The sequence below is a fragment of the Serinus canaria genome, chromosome Z (genome assembly GCF_022539315.1).
Source record: "Serinus canaria isolate serCan28SL12 chromosome Z, serCan2020, whole genome shotgun sequence".
In the NCBI taxonomy this organism is placed as follows: Eukaryota; Metazoa; Chordata; class Aves; order Passeriformes; family Fringillidae; genus Serinus; species Serinus canaria.
Genome location: NC_066343.1, coordinates 3,857,526 through 3,878,543, shown reverse-complemented (window position 1 = coordinate 3,878,543; position 21,018 = coordinate 3,857,526). Strand labels below are relative to the sequence as shown.

The window sequence follows — 21,018 nt, the reverse complement described above, 5'->3', positions numbered from 1 at the left end:
CCACATGTAAAAATATTTTCAGAGAACACACAAAAATGGCACCTGTGACAACACGGAGTGGTACAGAAAAAAACCACCAGAACATAGGATACTGACATTTAATCATAAATAAAGAGTTCCACTGCTTTATTTTGAAAAACAGAACAGCACATTTCAAATTACAGAGTGTATGGGCCAATAAATGGGTAGTATTACAAACAGATATGCTACTCGGCAAAACTGACATTCAGCTAACCTCTGGCTTATTTCAAGAAGCTCAAAAATCAAGTAAATTACTATTCATATTCTACCTAAGAGAAGAAAAGTGTAATGAAAGCAAAGAATTACAAATTATCTCAAAAATTAAATGGTACGATGAGGAAATTAAAGCATGTGTTTGCTTTACTTTTGTAAAGCAAACACATGCTTTGTTTTACTTTTAGCCACACAAGGACTTTTATTTTCAAATTATTAGTTGAATAGCAGTGTTTAATCTTTGAACACATCTCTCTTGGAACAGAGAAAAACTGAGTTCATGCACTTTTAGAAATACCAGAGTTCATAGAAGAGTAGTTTAAGCCAAACTTAAAAGCTTCTGTAGAGCAGAAGGCTCTGTTCTCAATCAGAATTCTGTGCAGAAAGAAACATAATACTGAAACATATAGGAGCATGCACTCTCTTATGCAGTGTTGAAAATATTTTCTAAAAAAAGTTTGTTTTCCCTCCTTGCCGATTTTCAGTTTAGGAATAAAGGCACAAATTTCTGGCCTTGACTAGAGAAACTGAAAAGCCAGTAACCAATCTATTAAAGAGATGTGATTAGGACATCACCATGAAAGACAGGACAAAAAATAATGAGAAACAAACAACATACTGACCAGTGTCCTTTTAGCCAAAGAAGAAAACAAAAATTCAGCCCTCACCATAACGGTTTAATATTTTAAACATTTTTTTGAACATGAATCCAAATGGCACTTAAGGTAATCAATATATTATGCAAACAGGATGACTAACATGACACCTCATCTCAGACTGTTAATTAAGGTTTTTCTCATTTCTTATGTAACTTCAAAGTGACATGAGATTCTATGTGACATGACAGCCTTTTGAATAGTATCATGACTTGTAGATTAAACAGTCACCTAAGCCACATCTGTTAGGAAAAAAACCATATTAGTCGGAGGAACCAAGAAGTAAAGGGGTAAAGTGAAGTTACAAGGAAATTGTCTACCATTTGGCCTGCATACCCTGGCTCAGGTGGAAGTTATTAGGTTACAGCACATATTTCCATGTAACTTCACTGCTCTGACAGGTATTTTTATGTTGTACTACCTACACATTGCATGGATAACTCAGTTGTGTTTAGCAACTTTAAAAGTTCTGGCTTAAACAGTAGAAGATGACTCAAGTGTTATTTCAAGAAGGCAAAGCATCTAACACATTTCAGCTCCAACATTAAGATCAATCAAGACCAGTGTTTTCCTCAACTGAGGTTAACATACTGCTCCTCTGTGATAGTCTGCTTTTTTCTTCAGTATTCTGCTTTCACATAGCATTTCTAATTTCCTATCAGTTCTGGGTTTTGATTAAACCTTTAACAGTGGTACAGCCAAAGATCAGAATTTGTATAATATTCTACTTTACTTCAGTTGCACAGGAAATGCTCTAACAGTTGACTAATTTATCTGTTCAAGAATAATTTTACCATTTCCCAAACATTTCAGACTTCAAAATTTAAGTATACATTTACAAATACTTCTCTAAAAGTGATACAGCTAGTACAGTAAGCACCTCCATGCATTCCTAATATCATCAAGTAGGAAAAAAAAGCACTATAAATCTATGAAAAATGAGGCAGCATCAGCAGAGAATTAGCCTAGTTATGGCAAACATTAAATTTTATTCTCAAGAAAGCACTTCTGCTTTTATATTTAATGCATTCCAAAGCACAAAGACAGTGCATGTGAACATTTAATCTTTCAAAAGTGTATTATGAATATCCAGGGCGTAGTACATGTCTGAATAGCAATAGAGATATTAAGAAAATAGACACTATCTATATCCTCTTAGGAACAAGAAGGCACCACTGATTTGAGGTTGTGTCCATACATCACCATATGATTTTATTCTCATTTCTAGCTTTCAAGCTAACAGTATTTTCTCATTAACCTATTCAAATCACTACTATTCTGGTTTTCTCACCACAAACAACACACATTCATAGTAGTATTTCATCATGGAGAGTTCATTCACAGTGTAAGTTGACAGTACAGATTCTTTCTCCACCTGAAAACAAAGCAGCAGTTTTCAAGACAGCTTCTGCACAGGAACTATACAAGAAAATGCTATATTGTTATTTGATTATGAGGCTCATCTATGCACTTCTTATGAAATGAGAAAGTAGGTAATTTGTAAGATAAATACACCTACAAGTCATTAATCTATGCCATTATATTGAGTGAAATTCATGGTGGTTTAATCAAAGCAGTTTGTCTGATTTATAACAATACTGTTTATTGCAAACTACACTATCTTCTTACCTCTATATGGAATCCATATTGCAGGATAACATTTTTTATATCCTCGTAGCTTAATTCTATTGAAAGTTCATTTCCCAAGTTTTCAAAATGGTAAAGCAGAGGACCTGAAGTACAAAGATACAACAGAAATGGCTACCAAAAGACAAAATATGTGTAGAAAGTCGAAAGTACACACTGATAGTGCAACAAACACTTATATCCAGATTCACATAACTCAAAATATGGAAGGTTCCCTGCCAAGGGAGGGTTGGAACTCCATCATATTTAAGATCCCTTCCAAGTCAAACCATTCTATGATTCTATAAATACTGATAAAAGAACATATTGGTGTTACTTGAATATGATTCTTATAATGAATATCAATACTAGTTAATTTAGCTCTTATTCAACAATTTGCAACATTTCCTACCAGATTTTGTTTTCTGCATCTTAAAATTTCTTCAGCCAAGCATCACTGCTGTCTCTATAGCTCAAAATATTTAAGTCTGCCTAGGAGCTCTGCGAGCACTCTGACTGGCTGGGACTGAGAGAGCAACCAATTGACCAGTGACTGACCAGTTTTTACAATGCATAATGTTTAATGCCTGCGTCTTGTCTAACATTCTTTCATCATGGAAGACTCCAATCAAATCGCATTCCCAAAACTTCTGCTTCAAGGCAGAGTATCAATTACAATGGAAAAAAAAAACCCCAAAAAGCAAGGATGTATTTTAAAGCTGCATTTTCTTAGAAAAATAGCAACCATCACCACAGAATACAACATTTGTCAAAAAACAAATGTTTGATGCACGATTGCAAAACCTGCCACTGGCATATTTAAAAATCACAGTGTTGACAGTAACTAGCAAACATCTGAACATATTTTGATAACTTCTGAGATAATTTCCAAGCCCTGTATTTTTCTAGCTGTACAGTTTGCTGCATAGACACAATTATTTGCAAGGACTTTTCAAGTTTACTATCAAAAGTAAGCCAAAAAGAGCAGCTGGTCACACTTGCCTACATTTATCCATATTCCTCCAGGCTTTAGTATTTTCCATATAGTATCAATATAATCAATAACATTATGTGCTGTGTCTATGAAAAAGCAAGTTGCTACGCAGTCCCACGTATCTGCACGAAAAGAGCAAAGTATAGAGAGATTAGTTTCAATGCTTTTAATCCTGTATAAATTTGTCATTTAACCCTGGTATTTGTTGATACCCTTAGAATCACCTTCAACTAACAGCAGCTGAAGGCTCTTCATTTTGTTTGCAAGTAAATATTTTGGTTTACATTAAAAACTGTTAACTTTGGGTTCATTTGGACAGTATTCATGTGCATATACATACACACATTATAATATTACGTATACTTACTACTTGTTTACTTAACAAAACTGTTTATACATTATATAAAATTATATATATTATATTCTGCAAAATGTGAATTTTGTAACACATTATATACAAATGAAGCCCCAATTGTGCTATTACTCACCTGCCCTATAAATTTCATTAGGACCACAGTTAAAACACAACTGCAAAAATCCCCAATCATTTTAGCCGTCCCTAGTTAGTATTTAGAACAATACAAGTCTGCACACTAAAATGTACTTTCAGTAGTCATTTAGGTTTAAAATATTTTACTCAGTATTTGAATATCTTCCCAGCTGTTTTTAACAAGTAAATTCAATATGCAGGAATTTTTGAAGTCTACCTTTTAAAGCATGAGTCTCCCTGTTTATCTCTAAACAGGTATTCTTGAAATAGCAAAAGTTTTAAGTTCTGTAAATAAAAATTATTAGAAGTCTTAATTTATGCCAGTCTTGGATGTTCTACTGTTAAAGATAGAATCTTCAGAAAATTAAGCAGCTGTGGGAAAGGCTCCTGCAAGATCTCTTAGAGAAGGTGTCCACATTTGCTATAACCAGGAAGAATAGCTCTTTTGAAGCAAGAAACAGACCTATTGATACAGCTGGAGAAATATTCTGAGTATGAGAATCTTGCTACAGCTAGTTCTTTATACTCAATACTGGTGCATACACTTCCACTCTCTTTATAATCTGTCCCAAATACTCTGGAAGTCTGTAAAGTTACATGGATAGCCTAGAAGTTTACATTTACTCACTGCACTCAGAATAAATTTCCTGAAAATCCCCTGCTGTCATAGAGAAGTTTGAACCAGAAGGAAGACTGTGAGGATCAACATCTGGGAAATAAATTGGTCGTATCTGATCAGCAGATCTTCTGTTATTGCTAAATTGATGAATCCAGGGATAAAGCTTACATGAATTAATTTGAGAGCATCTGCAAAATATGAAAACCAGCAAAATTTGTTTCAACTACTTGCTTATCTAGAATCTAGAAATATAAGAGTCAAAGTTCTTGTAACAGCTCCATATTTGCCAGAAAATTTAATTTAGTTCACAACACTCTGGACTGCCCATGATAACGAAGTGATCAAAAAACTAAGTTTAATCTGACAAAAGCACTACTACAAAGGAATTGCCTTTTCTAATTTTAGAACTTTCTTTTATGACTTCATGTAATTTTCTCCAACTTATTTCTCTGCCAAGAAGAAAACACATATGCTTATTTTGTAAGATTAATGAAGTTTGCAATTTGCTATATTCCATAAAGCTGACACTTGCTGGATCATCTCCCTTCCTATTAAAAAAAAACAAAACCAAAACAAAAAACCAAAACCAACCAACCAACCAACACACAAACAAAAAGTAACAATAGTTCCATGATTTTTTTTTGGAAACATTTGTTATCATTCTAGACTTTTTTGAACCATAATCATCGGAAATTTTGAAGCACAGCTAAACAAAAGCATTTTTCAGATGCTAACTGAAAAGATGCTTTAATAATTAAAAATATAAATAAGCACCATTTTGCATTAGCACAATAGTGGCCATTTTAAGTTTGTTGTAGTTTTAAGTTTGTGACACCTGGATCTTTGTAATCATGCTAAGTAAAGATGTCTCTTTAAACAGAGTTTCTGGGTTGAGAAGACCAACTTAATCAACTCATAATTTAAGAAGTTAGCATTTAAGTATAATAAGCTTTTCCCACCATCCTGTAAAATTAGTTTGTAACTAAAAAATGAAAAAACATTTTCTTTCAAGGACAACAGAGGACATATCTGTCCCATAAAATACATATCATCAAGCATTTCATAAACTGCAAGCAATCTACTGGGCTACAGAAAGTGCACTCTTTTTGGCTGGTGATTAGAATAAATTTGTGATAAAGTGTTTGAAATAATTTTTTTTACCTCCTCCATATCATATCCATATTTCATTTTATCATTGAAAATCTAAAACCTGAGCAGCAGTATACAACGTTCAACGACTTTCTTAATGTATAAATAAATACCAGACATATGCAGTTGGTTAAAAAAAGCAAATCCAAAACAAAACAAAAAAGCCCCCTAACCACTACAACAGCAATTAAAAGAAAATATTAGAAAGGAGTTCATTGTTCACATAGACTTTGAAACAGTTCCAATTTAATACAAAATAGCAATCTCTTTCATATACAAGCTTGAAAACTTCCATTTCCAGTTTCAATAATTTTTACTTCAAAACGAAGTACTCCAGTCCTTGGCAATTCCATTCTTACAACAAAAGATGTGTAATACACATTCTATTATAAACATTTAAGATATTTAAGTGTGACACACTTCATTATGTTTCATAGGGGTGGGGTATTCACTGTTCAACATTCAGCTTAAAAGACTGTTTTTGAAAAAATGGGTAGGTCAAATCTCACTACTCACCACTGGCATACACATAAAAATGTAACTTAACTGTTTTCATCCTAAGACATTACAAACACAACTAGCAGTCTCGGAATTCCAAGTGTCAAGATTTATCTAAAATTATATTCTTTCCAAAAAGTAAAGAAGAAAAACACACGATGTAAGAACGTTAGGTACACAAGGGAAAGCAAAATGTCCCATACAATGACTAAAGCAGCCTTGGAGCCACGGCAGGTTAACTAGTCTAGGGTCATTTTATTCTCAAATTAGAGTTTCCTCAACAGAATAACATACTCCAAATAATTTCAGATATTTACAGTGACCACAGTTACACTGTGACACACACTCTACATACGATACCATGCAGCTTTATCCACTGTAAAAAAAGTTCACGATTTCAGAGATATGAAAGGTTTTTTTAAAATGGGTGAAAATCAGCAAATGTCACTTTGCACACAGAAACATTAAGCCAGTGTACCACATCTAGGAGCCTACTGTAGTAATGCTTGACATTCAAAACAGTACTCTGTCTTCCTAAATATAAACCACTGTCAGAGAAAAAAGGTAAAGCTGTAAAACAGTAAGCACAGATGAGCAAATCATGCTTTTATCAACTTAAATCAAGACTACAGTTAAAAACTTCGCTGGCAAATTGTTTTTTTCTGACCACTCTTCTTTAGGTATTATCTTCAACTTACATGGATCACTGCCACTTCTTCCAGTTTCAGTAAAGCAAATGTGCATTTCACAAGGCTAACCATGAACAGCTGCTTCAGACTAAACTGAAAGAATGTTCAAGTCCCTAAAACCTTTATAACAGAAGGTTACATCAAGCCCACAATTACATCTGGCAGAAAGTGATGCTTGGACTTCAACTAAATTGACTGCTACTCAGTCATGCTAGCAGCATTCTCTTCCATGCTAATAATATAACTGATAATTTGTCCAGCAAAGATAAAGACTACAGCAGTTGCACAACACTCAATTTTCCTGTCCAAATTTCATATTGTTAGCAAGTTTAATGCATATACATCTCTTTGCTAAATATCCTATATGAACACTACATTCCTACATAGGGAACACTACATGAGCATTAGATGCTAAAATTATGCCTGTTAGTGAAGCATGGATAGTTTCACATAGGCAAAGACTGCTTATGCAAGGAAGCATGTCATCAGAGGTAGGGATGAAGTTAAGTAACCTCTGCGACAGCTGACCAGTGCTCCAAAAGATGGGAAATTTATGCTTTTATGCTGCTTTGAAATTCCAAAGCATGAGAGGAATATGGTTCTCTCTTAGTAGCTAAAAGGCATCAGTCAGATCAATTGTAATATACAACTTCCCCACCAAATGAGTCACTTGAGAATAATGCAAGAAAAAAAGAACAAATGAACCTCCAGAAAACATCTCTTATCATCACACGGAGCACTACTGCTATATGCAGATACTCAGCAGGCACCATGCAGTGTTCTCCCCTGGTTTTTGAACAGTAAACTGTGAGATGCGAGAGCGTCACAGTGCACATGGATAATCAGTCTACAAAACAGCCTCCAAAACAATATGATAATACAGAAAAAAAGCCAATAGTTTAGGTATTTTCAGCAAAGGTATATAATGTGATGGATGAACTATCAAATTCTGTCTGTCTTTGTGAACTTGGATTACCTGCCCCCTCCCCCCCCTCAAAACACCCTCCAGACCTCTTTCAATACTTGCCACCTGTAGCTTTCCCACTCTGGTTCTTAAGAGAACAGTTGCGTGTGCTGCCTTTTTTCTTCCCTAAGTCATTTAGAAAACAGTAATTCCAATGCAAGTGGCAGAATATCAAAAACAGAAATGTCATTTTAAGTAAAACCTGTAACATGAAATTTACTACATTTAAATTTATTATCTGAGCATAATTGTGGAACTATTAACTCCTAGTCTCTTGCTCAGCATGCTTCAATTATTGTTTTTCTTGTCAAAACAGTGCCTAAAACTTTAGTACGGAAGGTGATACTATTTTTTTAAACAGGTATCCTCTGTTAATAATCACCACCACTAAATAACATGCATGTATTTACTAGCCCATATTCAGTAATAGTAAGATAGGTGTCCATTTTACAGAAACAGATGTGAAATAAATCATAAAACCTAATCAAAATTTTGCAGAAAATCTGTTGTTCAATTTAGATTTTACATCTCACAAAACTATGCCTCCTGTAATTTTAACAATTCAGATACAATACTTCCTTCCCAATTTATCCCTAAGACTTTTTTTCCTTAAAGCATTCTAAAAATTGAGTATGTGTGCCTTGTAGTACAACTTAAAAATCTATTCTTTTGAGATGTATATATTCAGATTTCTCTCATTTATACTTTTGCCTCTCTAGGTTTTATTCAGCAAGTAAAACATAAGCTATATACCTGTTGAGTACAAAGTTAGAAGAAAAGAGCATAAAGAGGCTCCATTCATTTCCTTGGCAAGCATAACCGAGCATAGCTATTTCCCACGCCAATCTACCTAGCCCAGCACCAGGTACCAGGATATTAACTTTGGAGAAATCCCTGCAACAGAACAAAATATTAGTTAAGTCTTTGTCTGATACCCTTTAACACAACTTAAGAGGTCCAGCCAAACATTTTTCCCACCATATACTTAGATACTGTATTATGCTTCCTGTATGACTTCACTTTTAAATCAAACTGAGCCTGCTCTGAGCAGATTGGTTAATTGTACAGTCAAAATAATTTACACAAATTACTCAAAAGAACATATACAACCCTCATTCAGAATACAGAGCATAAATGCTGTACATAATCTGTTTTCCTTTAATGTTATACAGTTACCTAGCCAAATATTTCTCAAATGAACTGAAGAATATTATCATATAGCACAATGTAATTTTCTCTAAGCCCCACTGATAATCAGGAAGCATTCTAGACATATTTTTTGTAACCTTTCAAGAAAAAAAAAAAATCCAAAATTCCAAGTATTTTGACATAAGAAATGAAAACATAAAATCTCCATAATCTGATTAACAATTCAGAATGTAAAAACCTTAAAGCAGTGACTGTTCCAGATATGGTGGGTTCTTCATATGCTGCTCATTGGTTTCCCCAAATACTCTAAGTGACATATTTCCTAAATCAAAGTACATTGCAGCTCTCTAACCATTCACCCATAACTAGGCATCAATTTGAAGACAAACAGAAAACATTCAGCAGTGTGTTCACTGAAATACTTAAAATCTCTCTCAAGTGCAGCAACTAAAAAACAAAACTAAGAATCTCAAAAAGGAGAATTGCTCCTCTTTGAGGCAGAGAAGGAAATACATACATATTTTAACTCACGCTTCCACCACAACGCAATCAAACCTTCACTCATAAAACAGAAACGACTTGCATGCAAAACTGAAAATACCTAATCTAAAAGGAAATAGCTTTTCAGTTTCCAATCAAAAACACGACATCAAGCGTTCATAATTTCATACACCGAGGTATGAATATTCATACACCTCCCAACACTGTTTTGCATGTCACCTTCAGAGACAAAAATATACATCTACCAATGTATATGCAATTACATGAGGGAGGCCAGATCCAGCAGTTACAAAGGATAAAAGGCACCAAAACACAAAGCCTTTGACTACTTAAAAATTCAGAATGCCAAAGAAGGTTCAAAAGAGTAAGGATGCTGCACAAGCATGAAGATGATTAAAGGAGTTTTTACATAAATCCTAGAAGCCATACATTTCTGAATGCTATTACCCAAAACCAAAAGTATTATTCTTTTCTAAAGGCCACACAATCTAACAAAGCAGTTATAACAGTGCCTTCTGAGTTTTGATTTCATCACCTAGTCAGTGAAGTCTCTTAGTGAAATAGGAAATCATCCCATTCATTTCCATTCCATTATACATCCAGGCTCTTTTTCTGACTCACCAAGAAGCTGGAAATCAAGACTTTGTTATTACTTAAGAGCACTCCTGTGAAGCAAGGGTCCTTTGTTATTACTTAAGAGCACTCCTGTGAAGCAAGGGTCCTCATTACCCCTCTTCTACAGGGGAAACCAGAAGCTAGCACAAAGTCCTACTGAAAAAAAAAAATACTTCAGGAGAAAACTACATGCTCAATATGAAATTTTTGAAAATAGGGAACAACGAGAAGGAAGAAAAAAATGTGCTTTCTGTTAGGAGCCAGAGAAGCTTCTATCTTACAGCTTTTCTTATTCATAATGGTACACCACTATTTTAAATGGATTTTCTAACCTAATCTATTTCTCCATTTCCTTACAAATTCACTTTATTTATGAAACACTTAAGACTAGCTCCACACAGATTTTAGCACCCCCATGTATTATCACATTTCTGTGATAAATGGGATGATAAGCCATAAACCACTTTCAAGATTACAACACATTAAGTCTTTTCTTAAAGCAACCTGGTAGCTAACTGATATGCAGGTATATTCACATTTTAAATATCTGCACTTTTATGCACCCTGAAACAAGAAAAAAATCATTATCAAGTGAGTTTATTTAAGTCAAGTGAGTTTATTTTAAATAGCCTGTATTTGTCTTTATCTTTTCATTCACAATATAAAGTTTTTGTACTTAGAAACAAATTTTACCAATTATCTCTTAGAAAATAGTTGTTGGTTTTTTTTTTTTTTCTAGTGCAGACTTAACTGCACTTTTATTTCCACCTTTATTAAGGGATTAAAATCCGGAAATTTGTTAGCAATTTAACTTCTATCATGACTCTTCATATCAGTTGCTGGAGAATACTCCTGGCCACTAACTTCATTTCAGCAAGAGAGCACATCTAATAAAACACAATATAATCAAATCTCAGTCCACTAACATTGAAATTAACTTTCCGAGAGCATATTTTTTAATTTATAGACTGAGAAATTATGTATGTGGCATACTTACTGCTGACAGTGTCCCCTTAATTAGAAAAAAACTGTCTAACACTTTTTTCAAGACTTGAACTGTTTGTGACAAACTGTTAATGAATTATGTTGAATTCTGAATCCTTATAATAGCTAAAAATCTTTAATTGCACAGAAAGTGCTTTTTTTAATGGCTATAGTCCTTTAAGAGGCTAGAAAAGAGGCTTTTCTCTGGTTGTTTTATGATTACAGCAGTTACAAATAAACAAACAAACAAACAAACAAACAAAAAAAACCCAACTGTGGTAGCATAATAACCCAAAGTGATCCAGAAGGAAAACTACCCTCCAACCAGCCAGCACAGACAGGATTTCTATGACACACATCTAGCAGCAGTTAGGAACATAAATGAGTGTCCAACAAGTACCCACTGAATACCTGTGGGCCAAGAGGGAAGCAGCATCAGCCTATTACTCTGACAGGTATGGGGAAAGGTGCTGGCCAAGCAGCAAAGAGGGCTGCACAGTACTGTTTAGCTCAACTACTGAAACTGCAGAAGCCTCTTCAAAAAAACAATGGAGAAATATCAGAAATAAATTTTTCATGCCTTTTTCACACTGCAAGTTTCAGTGTGACACATTTTCACCTCTTAGAAGACTATTGATATTAATGAAGATTGTACTTTTTAAAAGGGGGAAATTAAACACAAAAATGGAAGTTTATTTCATGCCTATTGTGTTGTAAAAAAAAGTAATGCTGCTGAAAAGGTAAACACACTCAGCAAAATAAAAATGAGAGTGTCTGATCAAACACAATCCTCATTTTCATAAACTAAAAAGAGCAGTTCAGTTTATCAAATGAAGTAGTAAATATGTATCTCACACTGAGATGGGCTTCTTATCAGCAGAAATACCAGCATAGGAACATTCAGGGACACCTTTCCTAGTGTTTACGTGTTCTGCAAATTTAGATAATAAACAGATCCAATTCGCAGTATTCCATATTTCGTTATTTTACTTCAACCATTTTGTTGGTGATTTTTTCTTTAAAGACCAATGCTAAACAGCACAATCATTTGAAGAGCAATTCTCTTAACTTAGCAGCTGAGTTTTATATACTTTCATTTAAAGACCTGCGAAGCACTGAGTGATGCAGTAACAATGCCAATCTATTTGCTCTTAAATCCAATGTGTAAAGCAAAGTTTAGGCTAAGTACAAAGACCTGCAAGGACAAATGTATTTAATATAAAGTCAAATAAAATTCAAATAAAGGAGAAATTTCAACTCCATTATAAATATGACTGAGCACACTCAAGAAGTATAGTCAAAGCTCCGGCTCAGGACTAATAAGCTGTTTTTCATAATAAAAGGAAACTAAGTTCTGACCATTTATTTTCAGCTGCTCTGTCAGCATCTTGGAAAATACATTTGTTAGCTGGACAGCGTGACACAGATGAATTTCAAACTACAGTTCATTCTAGAGGCCTAGTTTATGAGAAAACTGGAAAAAATACCTAAGTATATTGGTTTTGGCCATGGAACAATAATTACCAAAAAATTAATTCTGTCATAGATTTATTTTGGACAAGAAGTTGATGATCTTTACAATGTTTCAGCTAAGCAGAAAGAGCAACCAGAAGTGAAAGGAAACCAAGATGATCGAAAAAAGGGGAAGCAAAAAAAACTTTTTGAGTATGCTTATTTAGATTTTCAATTTGATACTTCCCTATAAAAATGCTACAAAAAATACACAGATAAAGAAATAAAAATGTATCTATGTTTTACTATTTTCTCCTACAGCAAGTATGTTCATTCCAATCCAAGAAACTTAGATACTACAGAGCTCCTGCAACCTGAAACACAAATCCCAACATGAAGAATGCAGGAAATCTATCAGTTGTTCAGGAAGACCTGATCTCATGGGATTTACTTAAAACTGCTTTGTTGACTCTGCTAACAGATTCTGCGTTAAGGCGCTAAGCAGAAAGAGGCGGGAACAGCTTTTGCCATTTAATTTACCTTTAAATGACAGCCTAATCAGAAGACTAGACTTAAACACATGATAAGTAGCACCTACTAAATAACTATTCTGATTTACAGCTGCTTTCAACCATTGCTTGCACTACTTCTACCTCCCAAAGAGCAAGCATATACAACACTTCACTGCTTTTCCTGCTATTTACATACAAACTGAATCCACACGTGTAAATTTTGCAAACTACAATGCTATAAGGTGTGCAAGTGCAGAGGGAAACATACCTCAATAGTTTCAAAAATTTTAACTTCATTTTCACATGATTCCAATGCATGGAATCAATAACATCAACAAATTATGTTAACTAGAAACTGAATGTACCATTCCAGTAAGTATTACAAATTTGATGAGTACTGCAATTCCTTTTACAAAGTAAAAGGTGACCGGCACTGACAGTTTAAAATTATTTATCATTTTCAACAAAAAATACATTTAGAAAAAAGTATTTTTTTTCACCCAGGGCAGTTTTTCTCTTGCACTTTCATTTTATTCTTTCAGGAGACTTCAGTGCTCTGTGCTACAAAAGGAAACTCTAAAGCAATACAAAGCTGCATTCTGAAGTTCATTTACAGGCTGCTTTCTTTTATACATTAGAATCCATGGTCAGTCCTCTCCCACTATAAACAACAGACAGAACAACTCACTGTGTTCAGTTCAGGCCTCGTCAATCCCTTTTAAACTGAAAAAACTTGTCCACTCCAAGATCACTGAATCATAGAATATGCCTAGCTAGAACAGATCTGTCAGGGTAAGAGAGTACAGCTCCTGGCTCTATGCAGGATACTCCAGGAGTCACACCTTGTGCCTAAAAATATTGTACAAACTCTTCCAGAATTCAGATAAGCTTGGTGCTGTAAACACCTCCCTGAAGATCCTGTTCCAGTGCTCAAGCACCCTCTGGGTAAAGAATTTTTTCCTGATATCTAACCTAAACCTCCCCTGGCTCAGCTGCATGCCATTACCTTGGGTGCTGTCACTGGAGAGTGAAGAGTTTGTATAAAATTTGTATAAAAAACTCAGACTTACCAGCTAGCAAACCCTGCCAGGGAAGTTATTTCTTGTACAAGGGTGAAATGGGACTGCCAGTTAAGCTTGATAGTACATGACTCTGATTCTAACCTCAAAAAGTAAAGTACACCAAACCAGGAGAGCCTTCTGTCACCAGGAAAAATAAGTGAGCTGACATAGTAGCTAACAATATGTGAACAGAGAAAGGGTTTTACCTAAGTGTTACAACAGCTCCACAATGATAACTTAAGTAATACGCATTTTAGAAATTTAAAAAATGCTGTTTGATGAACTCAAACTTGTAGTAGAGATGTTTTATCCGTACAGTGATGCATTGAGATTTCAGCAGAGACAAAATAAAACTCAAATGGTACTTCAGAGCTACCACAATAGGGAGCCATGCTCTGCCACTTTAGTTTTGTGCAACAACAACCACAAGAATTCCCTGTAAAGAAGCACAAAGCTGTCAATTTCAGATTCACCCCATCTGTTACCACATGTTGCTTCCTAATACAAACTAAAGGTTTTGAAATAAAGTTCATTGATGACAAATGTAAAAGTCAAGATTTTCCAGGCTCAGTCATCAATCTCTTAAGATTTGACATTAGCTAGCTCTGCCACAACCAAAATCCATTAACAGATAGCAGACAAGAGAAAAAGCTGAATTGCTACCTTGGAGATTAGAATGACCTCTTGCAAACTAACGATGAGTTTTCCTACAGATCTACACATCAGAAGTATACCTGCAGTATTTAACTCATTTTTTTTATCTTATGAAGGGCACTATTAGCACTAGAAAAAGTGCACAAAGTTCACTTGCAGATGAACATTTTAAAAGGTGTAGGTATCTTTAGGCAAGTCAGTTCAAGGCAAAATAGAAACCATCTACGCTCCATGTCCTCCTACCACAAACCATCTTTACTAATCAAACTAAACAATGGCTAGTCTCTAGTGGAAGAGACTTTTCAAATTCACACAAGAGCATTATTAATTACTGAGAGAGAAAAAACACCATAATAATAACCTGTTATATCAAACTTAAATAGTGGCCTGTTACATTTATGAATGAAAATTCTCAAATTTTCCCACTGTAAAAGACTACTAAGTTTAAACTAAAATGCACTTTAAGATGACTGGGTTGATAAATGGACAGAACCAATAAACAAGGAATTCTTACAGCACTATAACCTTTTTAGGCTTTACTAATATGCTTCTACCTAAATGACTAAAACGTCTGCATCAATGACTATTTTGGCACTGTTAAAAAGCCAATACTTACAAAATGACTCTCACATGTGCAACTAAGCTTTAAGAATTGTCTTAGAACAGCTATCTGAAACTAAGGTTAGAATTTATTATTTTCAGAGTAAATTCTTGCATTTAAGTGTACCTGCACTAGAGGTTAAGTGTTCCTCCTCCTTTCCATAATGAAGAGCAAAAGCCTTACTTCCTGCTGTCAGAGTCCTTCCTTTCATTTGCAGCAGACACACTCTGGGAATCTGCTTACCTGCAAACATTCCCTCACTAAGCACAACTGAGTTAACTTTCTGAAGTCTCTTACTTGAAAGATTTCCATATATTTTTACACCCAGCTGTAGAACAACAATAAAAAATTATTACTGGTTTACCTGGTATTACTTTGTGAAGCTTATGATTATAATCTTTTCCAACATCTTGTATTAGAAATAAAAACTTTCTTGATTGAAAAATAAATTCCACTGAGTTCATAAAAAATTCTCTACTTTTGAAACAAAGCTTTTCATTACTCCATAAATTCTCTTTTAGATTTGTGCAACAGCGTAAGTCCACATAAATATAAGCTTTAAGACACTATTACCATCTTTCTTTTGGAAAGTTCTTTACAATTTCACTAATAATTGGCTGGTAGCAAGAATCCCTCTCCGACTTTCCCTCTTCACTCCAGTCTCTCACAAATTGCTTCAATGTGGACTTTAATTTATCCATGTCAAATGTTGAAGCTGGTGTAATCTTCCCACTTCCCTGAATAAAGTGGAGAGAAAAAAAAAAGTTAGGGGAAAATATACCAAATATCTTGAGTCTTGCAGGGGGAAAAAGCAAATCATGAAGAGAAAGAAGGCCATGCTGCAAGAACTGCTGTATCGGCTGACAAAGCAAGTCCCTGTCACTGCTGGGACCTGGGCTTAAATCCACCTTAATATCCTAAGCAAACTGAGCTTGCTGGCCTTTCTTTGGCACTCAAAAGTCCAGTTTCCATATCAAACAAAAAATACACAGCAAAGCACAACTGGTAGTCCCTATTCAGGAAAGAATCAGGGCTTATCCAGTGCAGAGGCTGTACTGCTTCCCTGAAAAAAGGATCCCTTTAGATACTGGTAAGGCAAACTGAGAAGCTTACGTTAGGGCTGCCCATTACTGTATCTTGCCTTTATCAAAGGAGGACTTCAGCTTCGATCTCTGTCAGTCCTTTAAGTCTTGGTGTAATTTTTTTTTGATAGAAAGTAGGTCAAACAGTAAAAAGGTGTTTACAAATAACAACATTAAAAATACTTACAATCTAGAATTGCAACCAATTTATAATGATGTAACATATAAGAACCTATATGAAGACAGACAACATCACTTATGTTCCATATAGTTAACAGAAAAAAAAAACCTTTTAAATGTTACCAGGGTAAAGCTAGAATTCTGGAGTAAAAACAATGATTTGCCAGATTCACAGTTAGTTGTCATAAACGTAACTAACAGAACTAACAACAAACAGCTTCATTAAGCATCAGCTCTGCAAAATGTGAAAGACAAAGATGAGAAAAGCGTGAGCAAACAAGAAACAATAAAACAAGGATGGCAAAAGAAAAGAAAGTTGGAGGTTTGAGGTAGAAATAACAAACGTAGAAAATCCCAAAGCATATAGGCAATCCCAAAGCAATTAATTTTGGAGCAAGAAAAAAGTCCATTTTAACATACATCTTCTCCATATTCCTTATTTTCAAACATATGAACACAGTCATTCACAATGGTTTGTAGTATTTCTTGATTATGATCAATGCACTTCCGAATCTTGTCAAGGTGAGGGAGAAATTGAGGAAGAAGACTCTGTTGGTTAGCTGGGAGAGACTTAAACTGCCTCTCTGTTCTGTTCACTCGTTCATGCATATTCGTTCTAAAAAGCAAAAGTTTTAGATATTTAGAAGCAATATACAGACATGTAAAGAGGTTCACTCTAAGCTACTCCAATTACAATTATTCATATTTTTTTCCATACACAGAAAGTGAAAGTCTTCTAGAAGTTTTTTAGTCTTTTAAGCTCTGGTTCTACCTTACCACTCTATTTAACATATTCCAGTTTCAGAGGACTATCCTTTCCACCTTACTCTTTCATCCTCAGCCACCCATTTCCAGAGCATGTGATCACCACCTTAACACATGGATCTATAAAATTTAACAACCAACCATCTTCCAAGTTTGTTTCACAAATCCAATTTAAACTGAATTAATTTGAATGGACTGGTAAGCTTCAGTTACAGAAATAACAAGATGTGGAGTGGGAACTGGGATCCTCAAAGTCCATTGCTTTCAGGAGAACTGTAAAAGTCTCAGCTGGACCATACCAGAGTTCTGGCAGCCACACTAAGATACTAGGCTACCTACTTTTAACAGCATATTCCTCATAAGTACTGTGAACATGATCATGTTACTGATGCAAGCTAAAAATAATTTTCCACTTCCCCAGGACAAAAGTTTGACAAAAATAGTGACTCTTCTGAGATTTTGCTAGATTTGATTTCTGTCTAAACTGACAAAAGTATAGGAGCAAAGCACAGTCATGACGACTCTAGAGAGATAATTCAGTAAGAGATACTGACCCTTTTGACCACCAAATGATTTTAGGTATGTCAGCATACAGCAGCACAAAGCTGAAAAAACTAGCCATGAGAGACAGCTGCAATTGCTGGTGTTTTAGTTACAACCTTAATCTGGAAATTTGACCAAGTAATATCTCATTCACGTGTTACTGAGAAGGGCTTGTTCACTGCAATAGCTACACTGGTTTAAAATTACAGCCAAGGACAAGAAACAAAAAAAAAAAAACCAACCAACCAACCAAACAAAAAAAAACAAAAAAAAAAAAAAAAAAAAAAAAAAAACCAAAAAAACCCACCCCAAAAAAACAAAACAGAGAAAAAATAAACTGATGCTTTACATAAAGCACATCAGCTCAAAAACATCTTCCTGAAATTTTATCAGCAAAAAAACCTTTTGAACCTTATTCTCCACCCTTTTATGCTAAATTACGACCATCTAGCAGAACAAGTAACTGAAATCAGAAAAACTACAAGCAATGAAGTTATTTTATGTCTAGAAGACAAGAACAAGATCTGGACTCATCTGAAAGTGTTACTATCTAATTCAAACAGATGTTTCCAAGTTACCTGGAAATATCTATATGAGGAAACAAAAATTCCATCTATTAAGTACCAACATATGTCATTTCACCAAATTTAGAATTATTTCTTTGATTACTGATTATTTATTTGATTATCAAATTACAGAGGTAATTTCACTGAATTTCTATACTGGAAATCTGAACCACATCCTTTTCCTATGTTTTTACTGAAAGAAGCATTCAAAAGCAACCCAAAGCCACAGTTCAGCAGAAGGCTAAGAAGGATATTCCCAGCTTCTAAGGCCTGACGGTGCAATTATACCACTAATATAAATAAATTACAGGTCGGAATTGCCTTAGTAGCAATCAGTATTAGATACTTTTAACTAACTAGGTCTTCAATATGTCCAAACTGAATTAAAGAATTCATTTTGGAAGATACATCAAAGCGTCATTCAGACCAACCTCCTGCTCAAACACTTGTCCTGGAAGACAAATGAAACTTACATGGACAAACCTCAAATAGAAGAAATTATCTAAGTATCACCCACTCCTACCAAGAACCTCACTACCATTTACATATTATGCCTGTACTACATTGACAAAAGAGGGTCCAGCACACAGTAACGAGCAGCAGGATGGGGCTTCCTCAGCTGAAGTACAAACCTGCTTCCCAAACCTAGAAACAGGAAACGGTTTACCAAAATACTTTTCCAGCCGGGCTCCATACCTTGCAATGCAAGTTATCGTCCACTAAAACGGATTCAGTCCTAAAACCAGGTGGCCCCACCACGGCTGGCTCATTTCTATGGAGCCAGCAAATTCTGACTCCACAGATGTTATTGAAAACGGCATCCATAATCCCTAACAATAGGTCTTATCTCTTCTGCAAAGTAAAATGTCTTTCAAGAATTCCCACCCATAATCGAAACATCATTCTGCATTTCTTTGCCAGCACGAGATACTATTGTTTTGGAGACTGTAAGGCGTCTCAGAGCATTTTATCTCCTAAGAGACCTCAAGACACTCTTTGCAGGTTTGATGCTTTCTTTTATGCTTTCTAACTGACAGATATCAAGGCGACTCCGCGCGTATCTCGAAAAGAAGCAGCGCAGAAGCCCTTCGCCGCCTCGGGCCCCGCGCCGCCGGCAGAGCGCTGCGCTCGGAGCGCAGACCGGGAGGCGGCCGCACCAAGAGCGCCCCGCTACGGGGGCCGCGGGGCAGCTGCGAACCCTGCGGCGGCCGCTCGGCCAGCGGAGGGACCCCCGCCGGGCGCCACGCCCAGAGGGCAGGCCTCAATTACCCGTAATATCGGAAAGCGTTGATGATCCTCCGAAAATGTTCCCGCTCCAGACGTTCCTCCTCCTCCGCCGCCCTGGCCACTGCCGTCGTCGGCGCCGTCGGCGCCCTCGGCTCCAGAGGCGGCCGCCTCCGCCGTTCGTCGCTCAGCGCTGCCGCCCGCTCCGCCTCGGCCTCCGCGCCCATGCCGCTCGGGCTCTCTCCGGGCCACGGCAATTGCTCCCGCTCCTCCTCGCGGCCTCGCCGCGGCCCCCTGCGCATCACCTTGGCGGGCGGCTCCCTCTCTCCCTGGGGACGCGGCCTCGGCAGCGGCGCTTTCCGGGACACGGCGCACGTGGCCGACATCCCCCGCGCCCTCCTGCGCCCGCGGGCAGGGCCGGCGCGCACGCGCGCCGCTGCCCTTCCGGCGCGCCGTTGGCCCCGCGCAGGAGGGTATCGCGAGAGGCGGGCACGGCCTGCGCATGCGCATCCAGCAGGATCGGGACTCGTGCTCCCGAGCTGGGCTCCCCCAGACCGGGAGCCGCTCCCTGGCAGAGCGCTGCGCGCTCCCGAGCCGTTGGTATCACAGGGGACACTGTCTGTGGCGTGGTGCCCGGTCCCGGTGTGTGAGGCGGCACGGCGCGGTCGGGCCATGGCAGCAATAGCGCTGACGCACCTCGGACGTACCGGGGAGAATGCACGGCTGCCGCTGTGCCTCGGACTCCTCGGCGGTACCCGGGCACCGAAGAACCGGCTCAGCACTTAAACGCCGCCTCTCCGCCCGGCTGCCGCTCCAGGCTGAGGTCAGGTACACATTCGGCCCCGCTGGCAGGCAGCCGGGGCAGCGAGGTCATTCTGCTGACAAGAGGCACTACTGCCCACTCTGCACCGGGCTGAAGACGGATGATGTTTCCTGGGAGGATGGGCAAGGACTAACTGTGGGGAGGAAAAAGCAAAGTGTCTAACCGTACGTGAGTCACTAAATACTAGATTTCCCCACACAACAACGGACTTTGGCCTGGATGATGGGCACATCCTCCTCCACCTGACAAAACTTGTTTGACCAGGTGCAGACACCATGTCGTACAGCAAGTCACACCACACGTATTTGTACCGTGCTTTGAGAAGGGCTGGCTGATACAAGACTGCCTCATTTGTAAGGGCTCATCCCCTCAGTCTTAAAACCTAAA

The 21,018-nt window shown here is 37.1% G+C and overlaps 1 protein-coding gene across 2 annotated transcripts; it reads right to left on the bottom strand.

Annotated features, from left to right (window-relative positions):
* Positions 1 to 109: 109 nt before the first annotated feature.
* CARNMT1 (carnosine N-methyltransferase 1) lies at positions 110 to 20,230 on the bottom strand. Of its 2 annotated transcripts, none has more exons than XR_003945853.2 (8): positions 19,854 to 20,230; positions 17,131 to 17,326; positions 16,022 to 16,185; positions 8,673 to 8,813; positions 4,629 to 4,807; positions 3,523 to 3,632; positions 2,520 to 2,623; positions 110 to 2,265 (listed from the first exon to the last, which is right to left on the bottom strand). XR_003945853.2 is itself a non-coding variant. In XM_030237202.2 (8 exons), the coding sequence occupies exons 1-8, from the start codon at positions 20,192 to 20,194 to the stop codon at positions 2,164 to 2,166; spliced, it is 1,341 nt and encodes a 446-aa protein (XP_030093062.1). In that variant the 5' UTR covers positions 20,195 to 20,230; the 3' UTR covers positions 110 to 2,163. The 2 variants fall into 2 exon arrangements, 1 of the variants encoding a protein (XP_030093062.1); XM_030237202.2 differs by having other exon boundaries at positions 3,519 to 3,632.
* Positions 20,231 to 21,018: the final 788 nt, after the last annotated feature.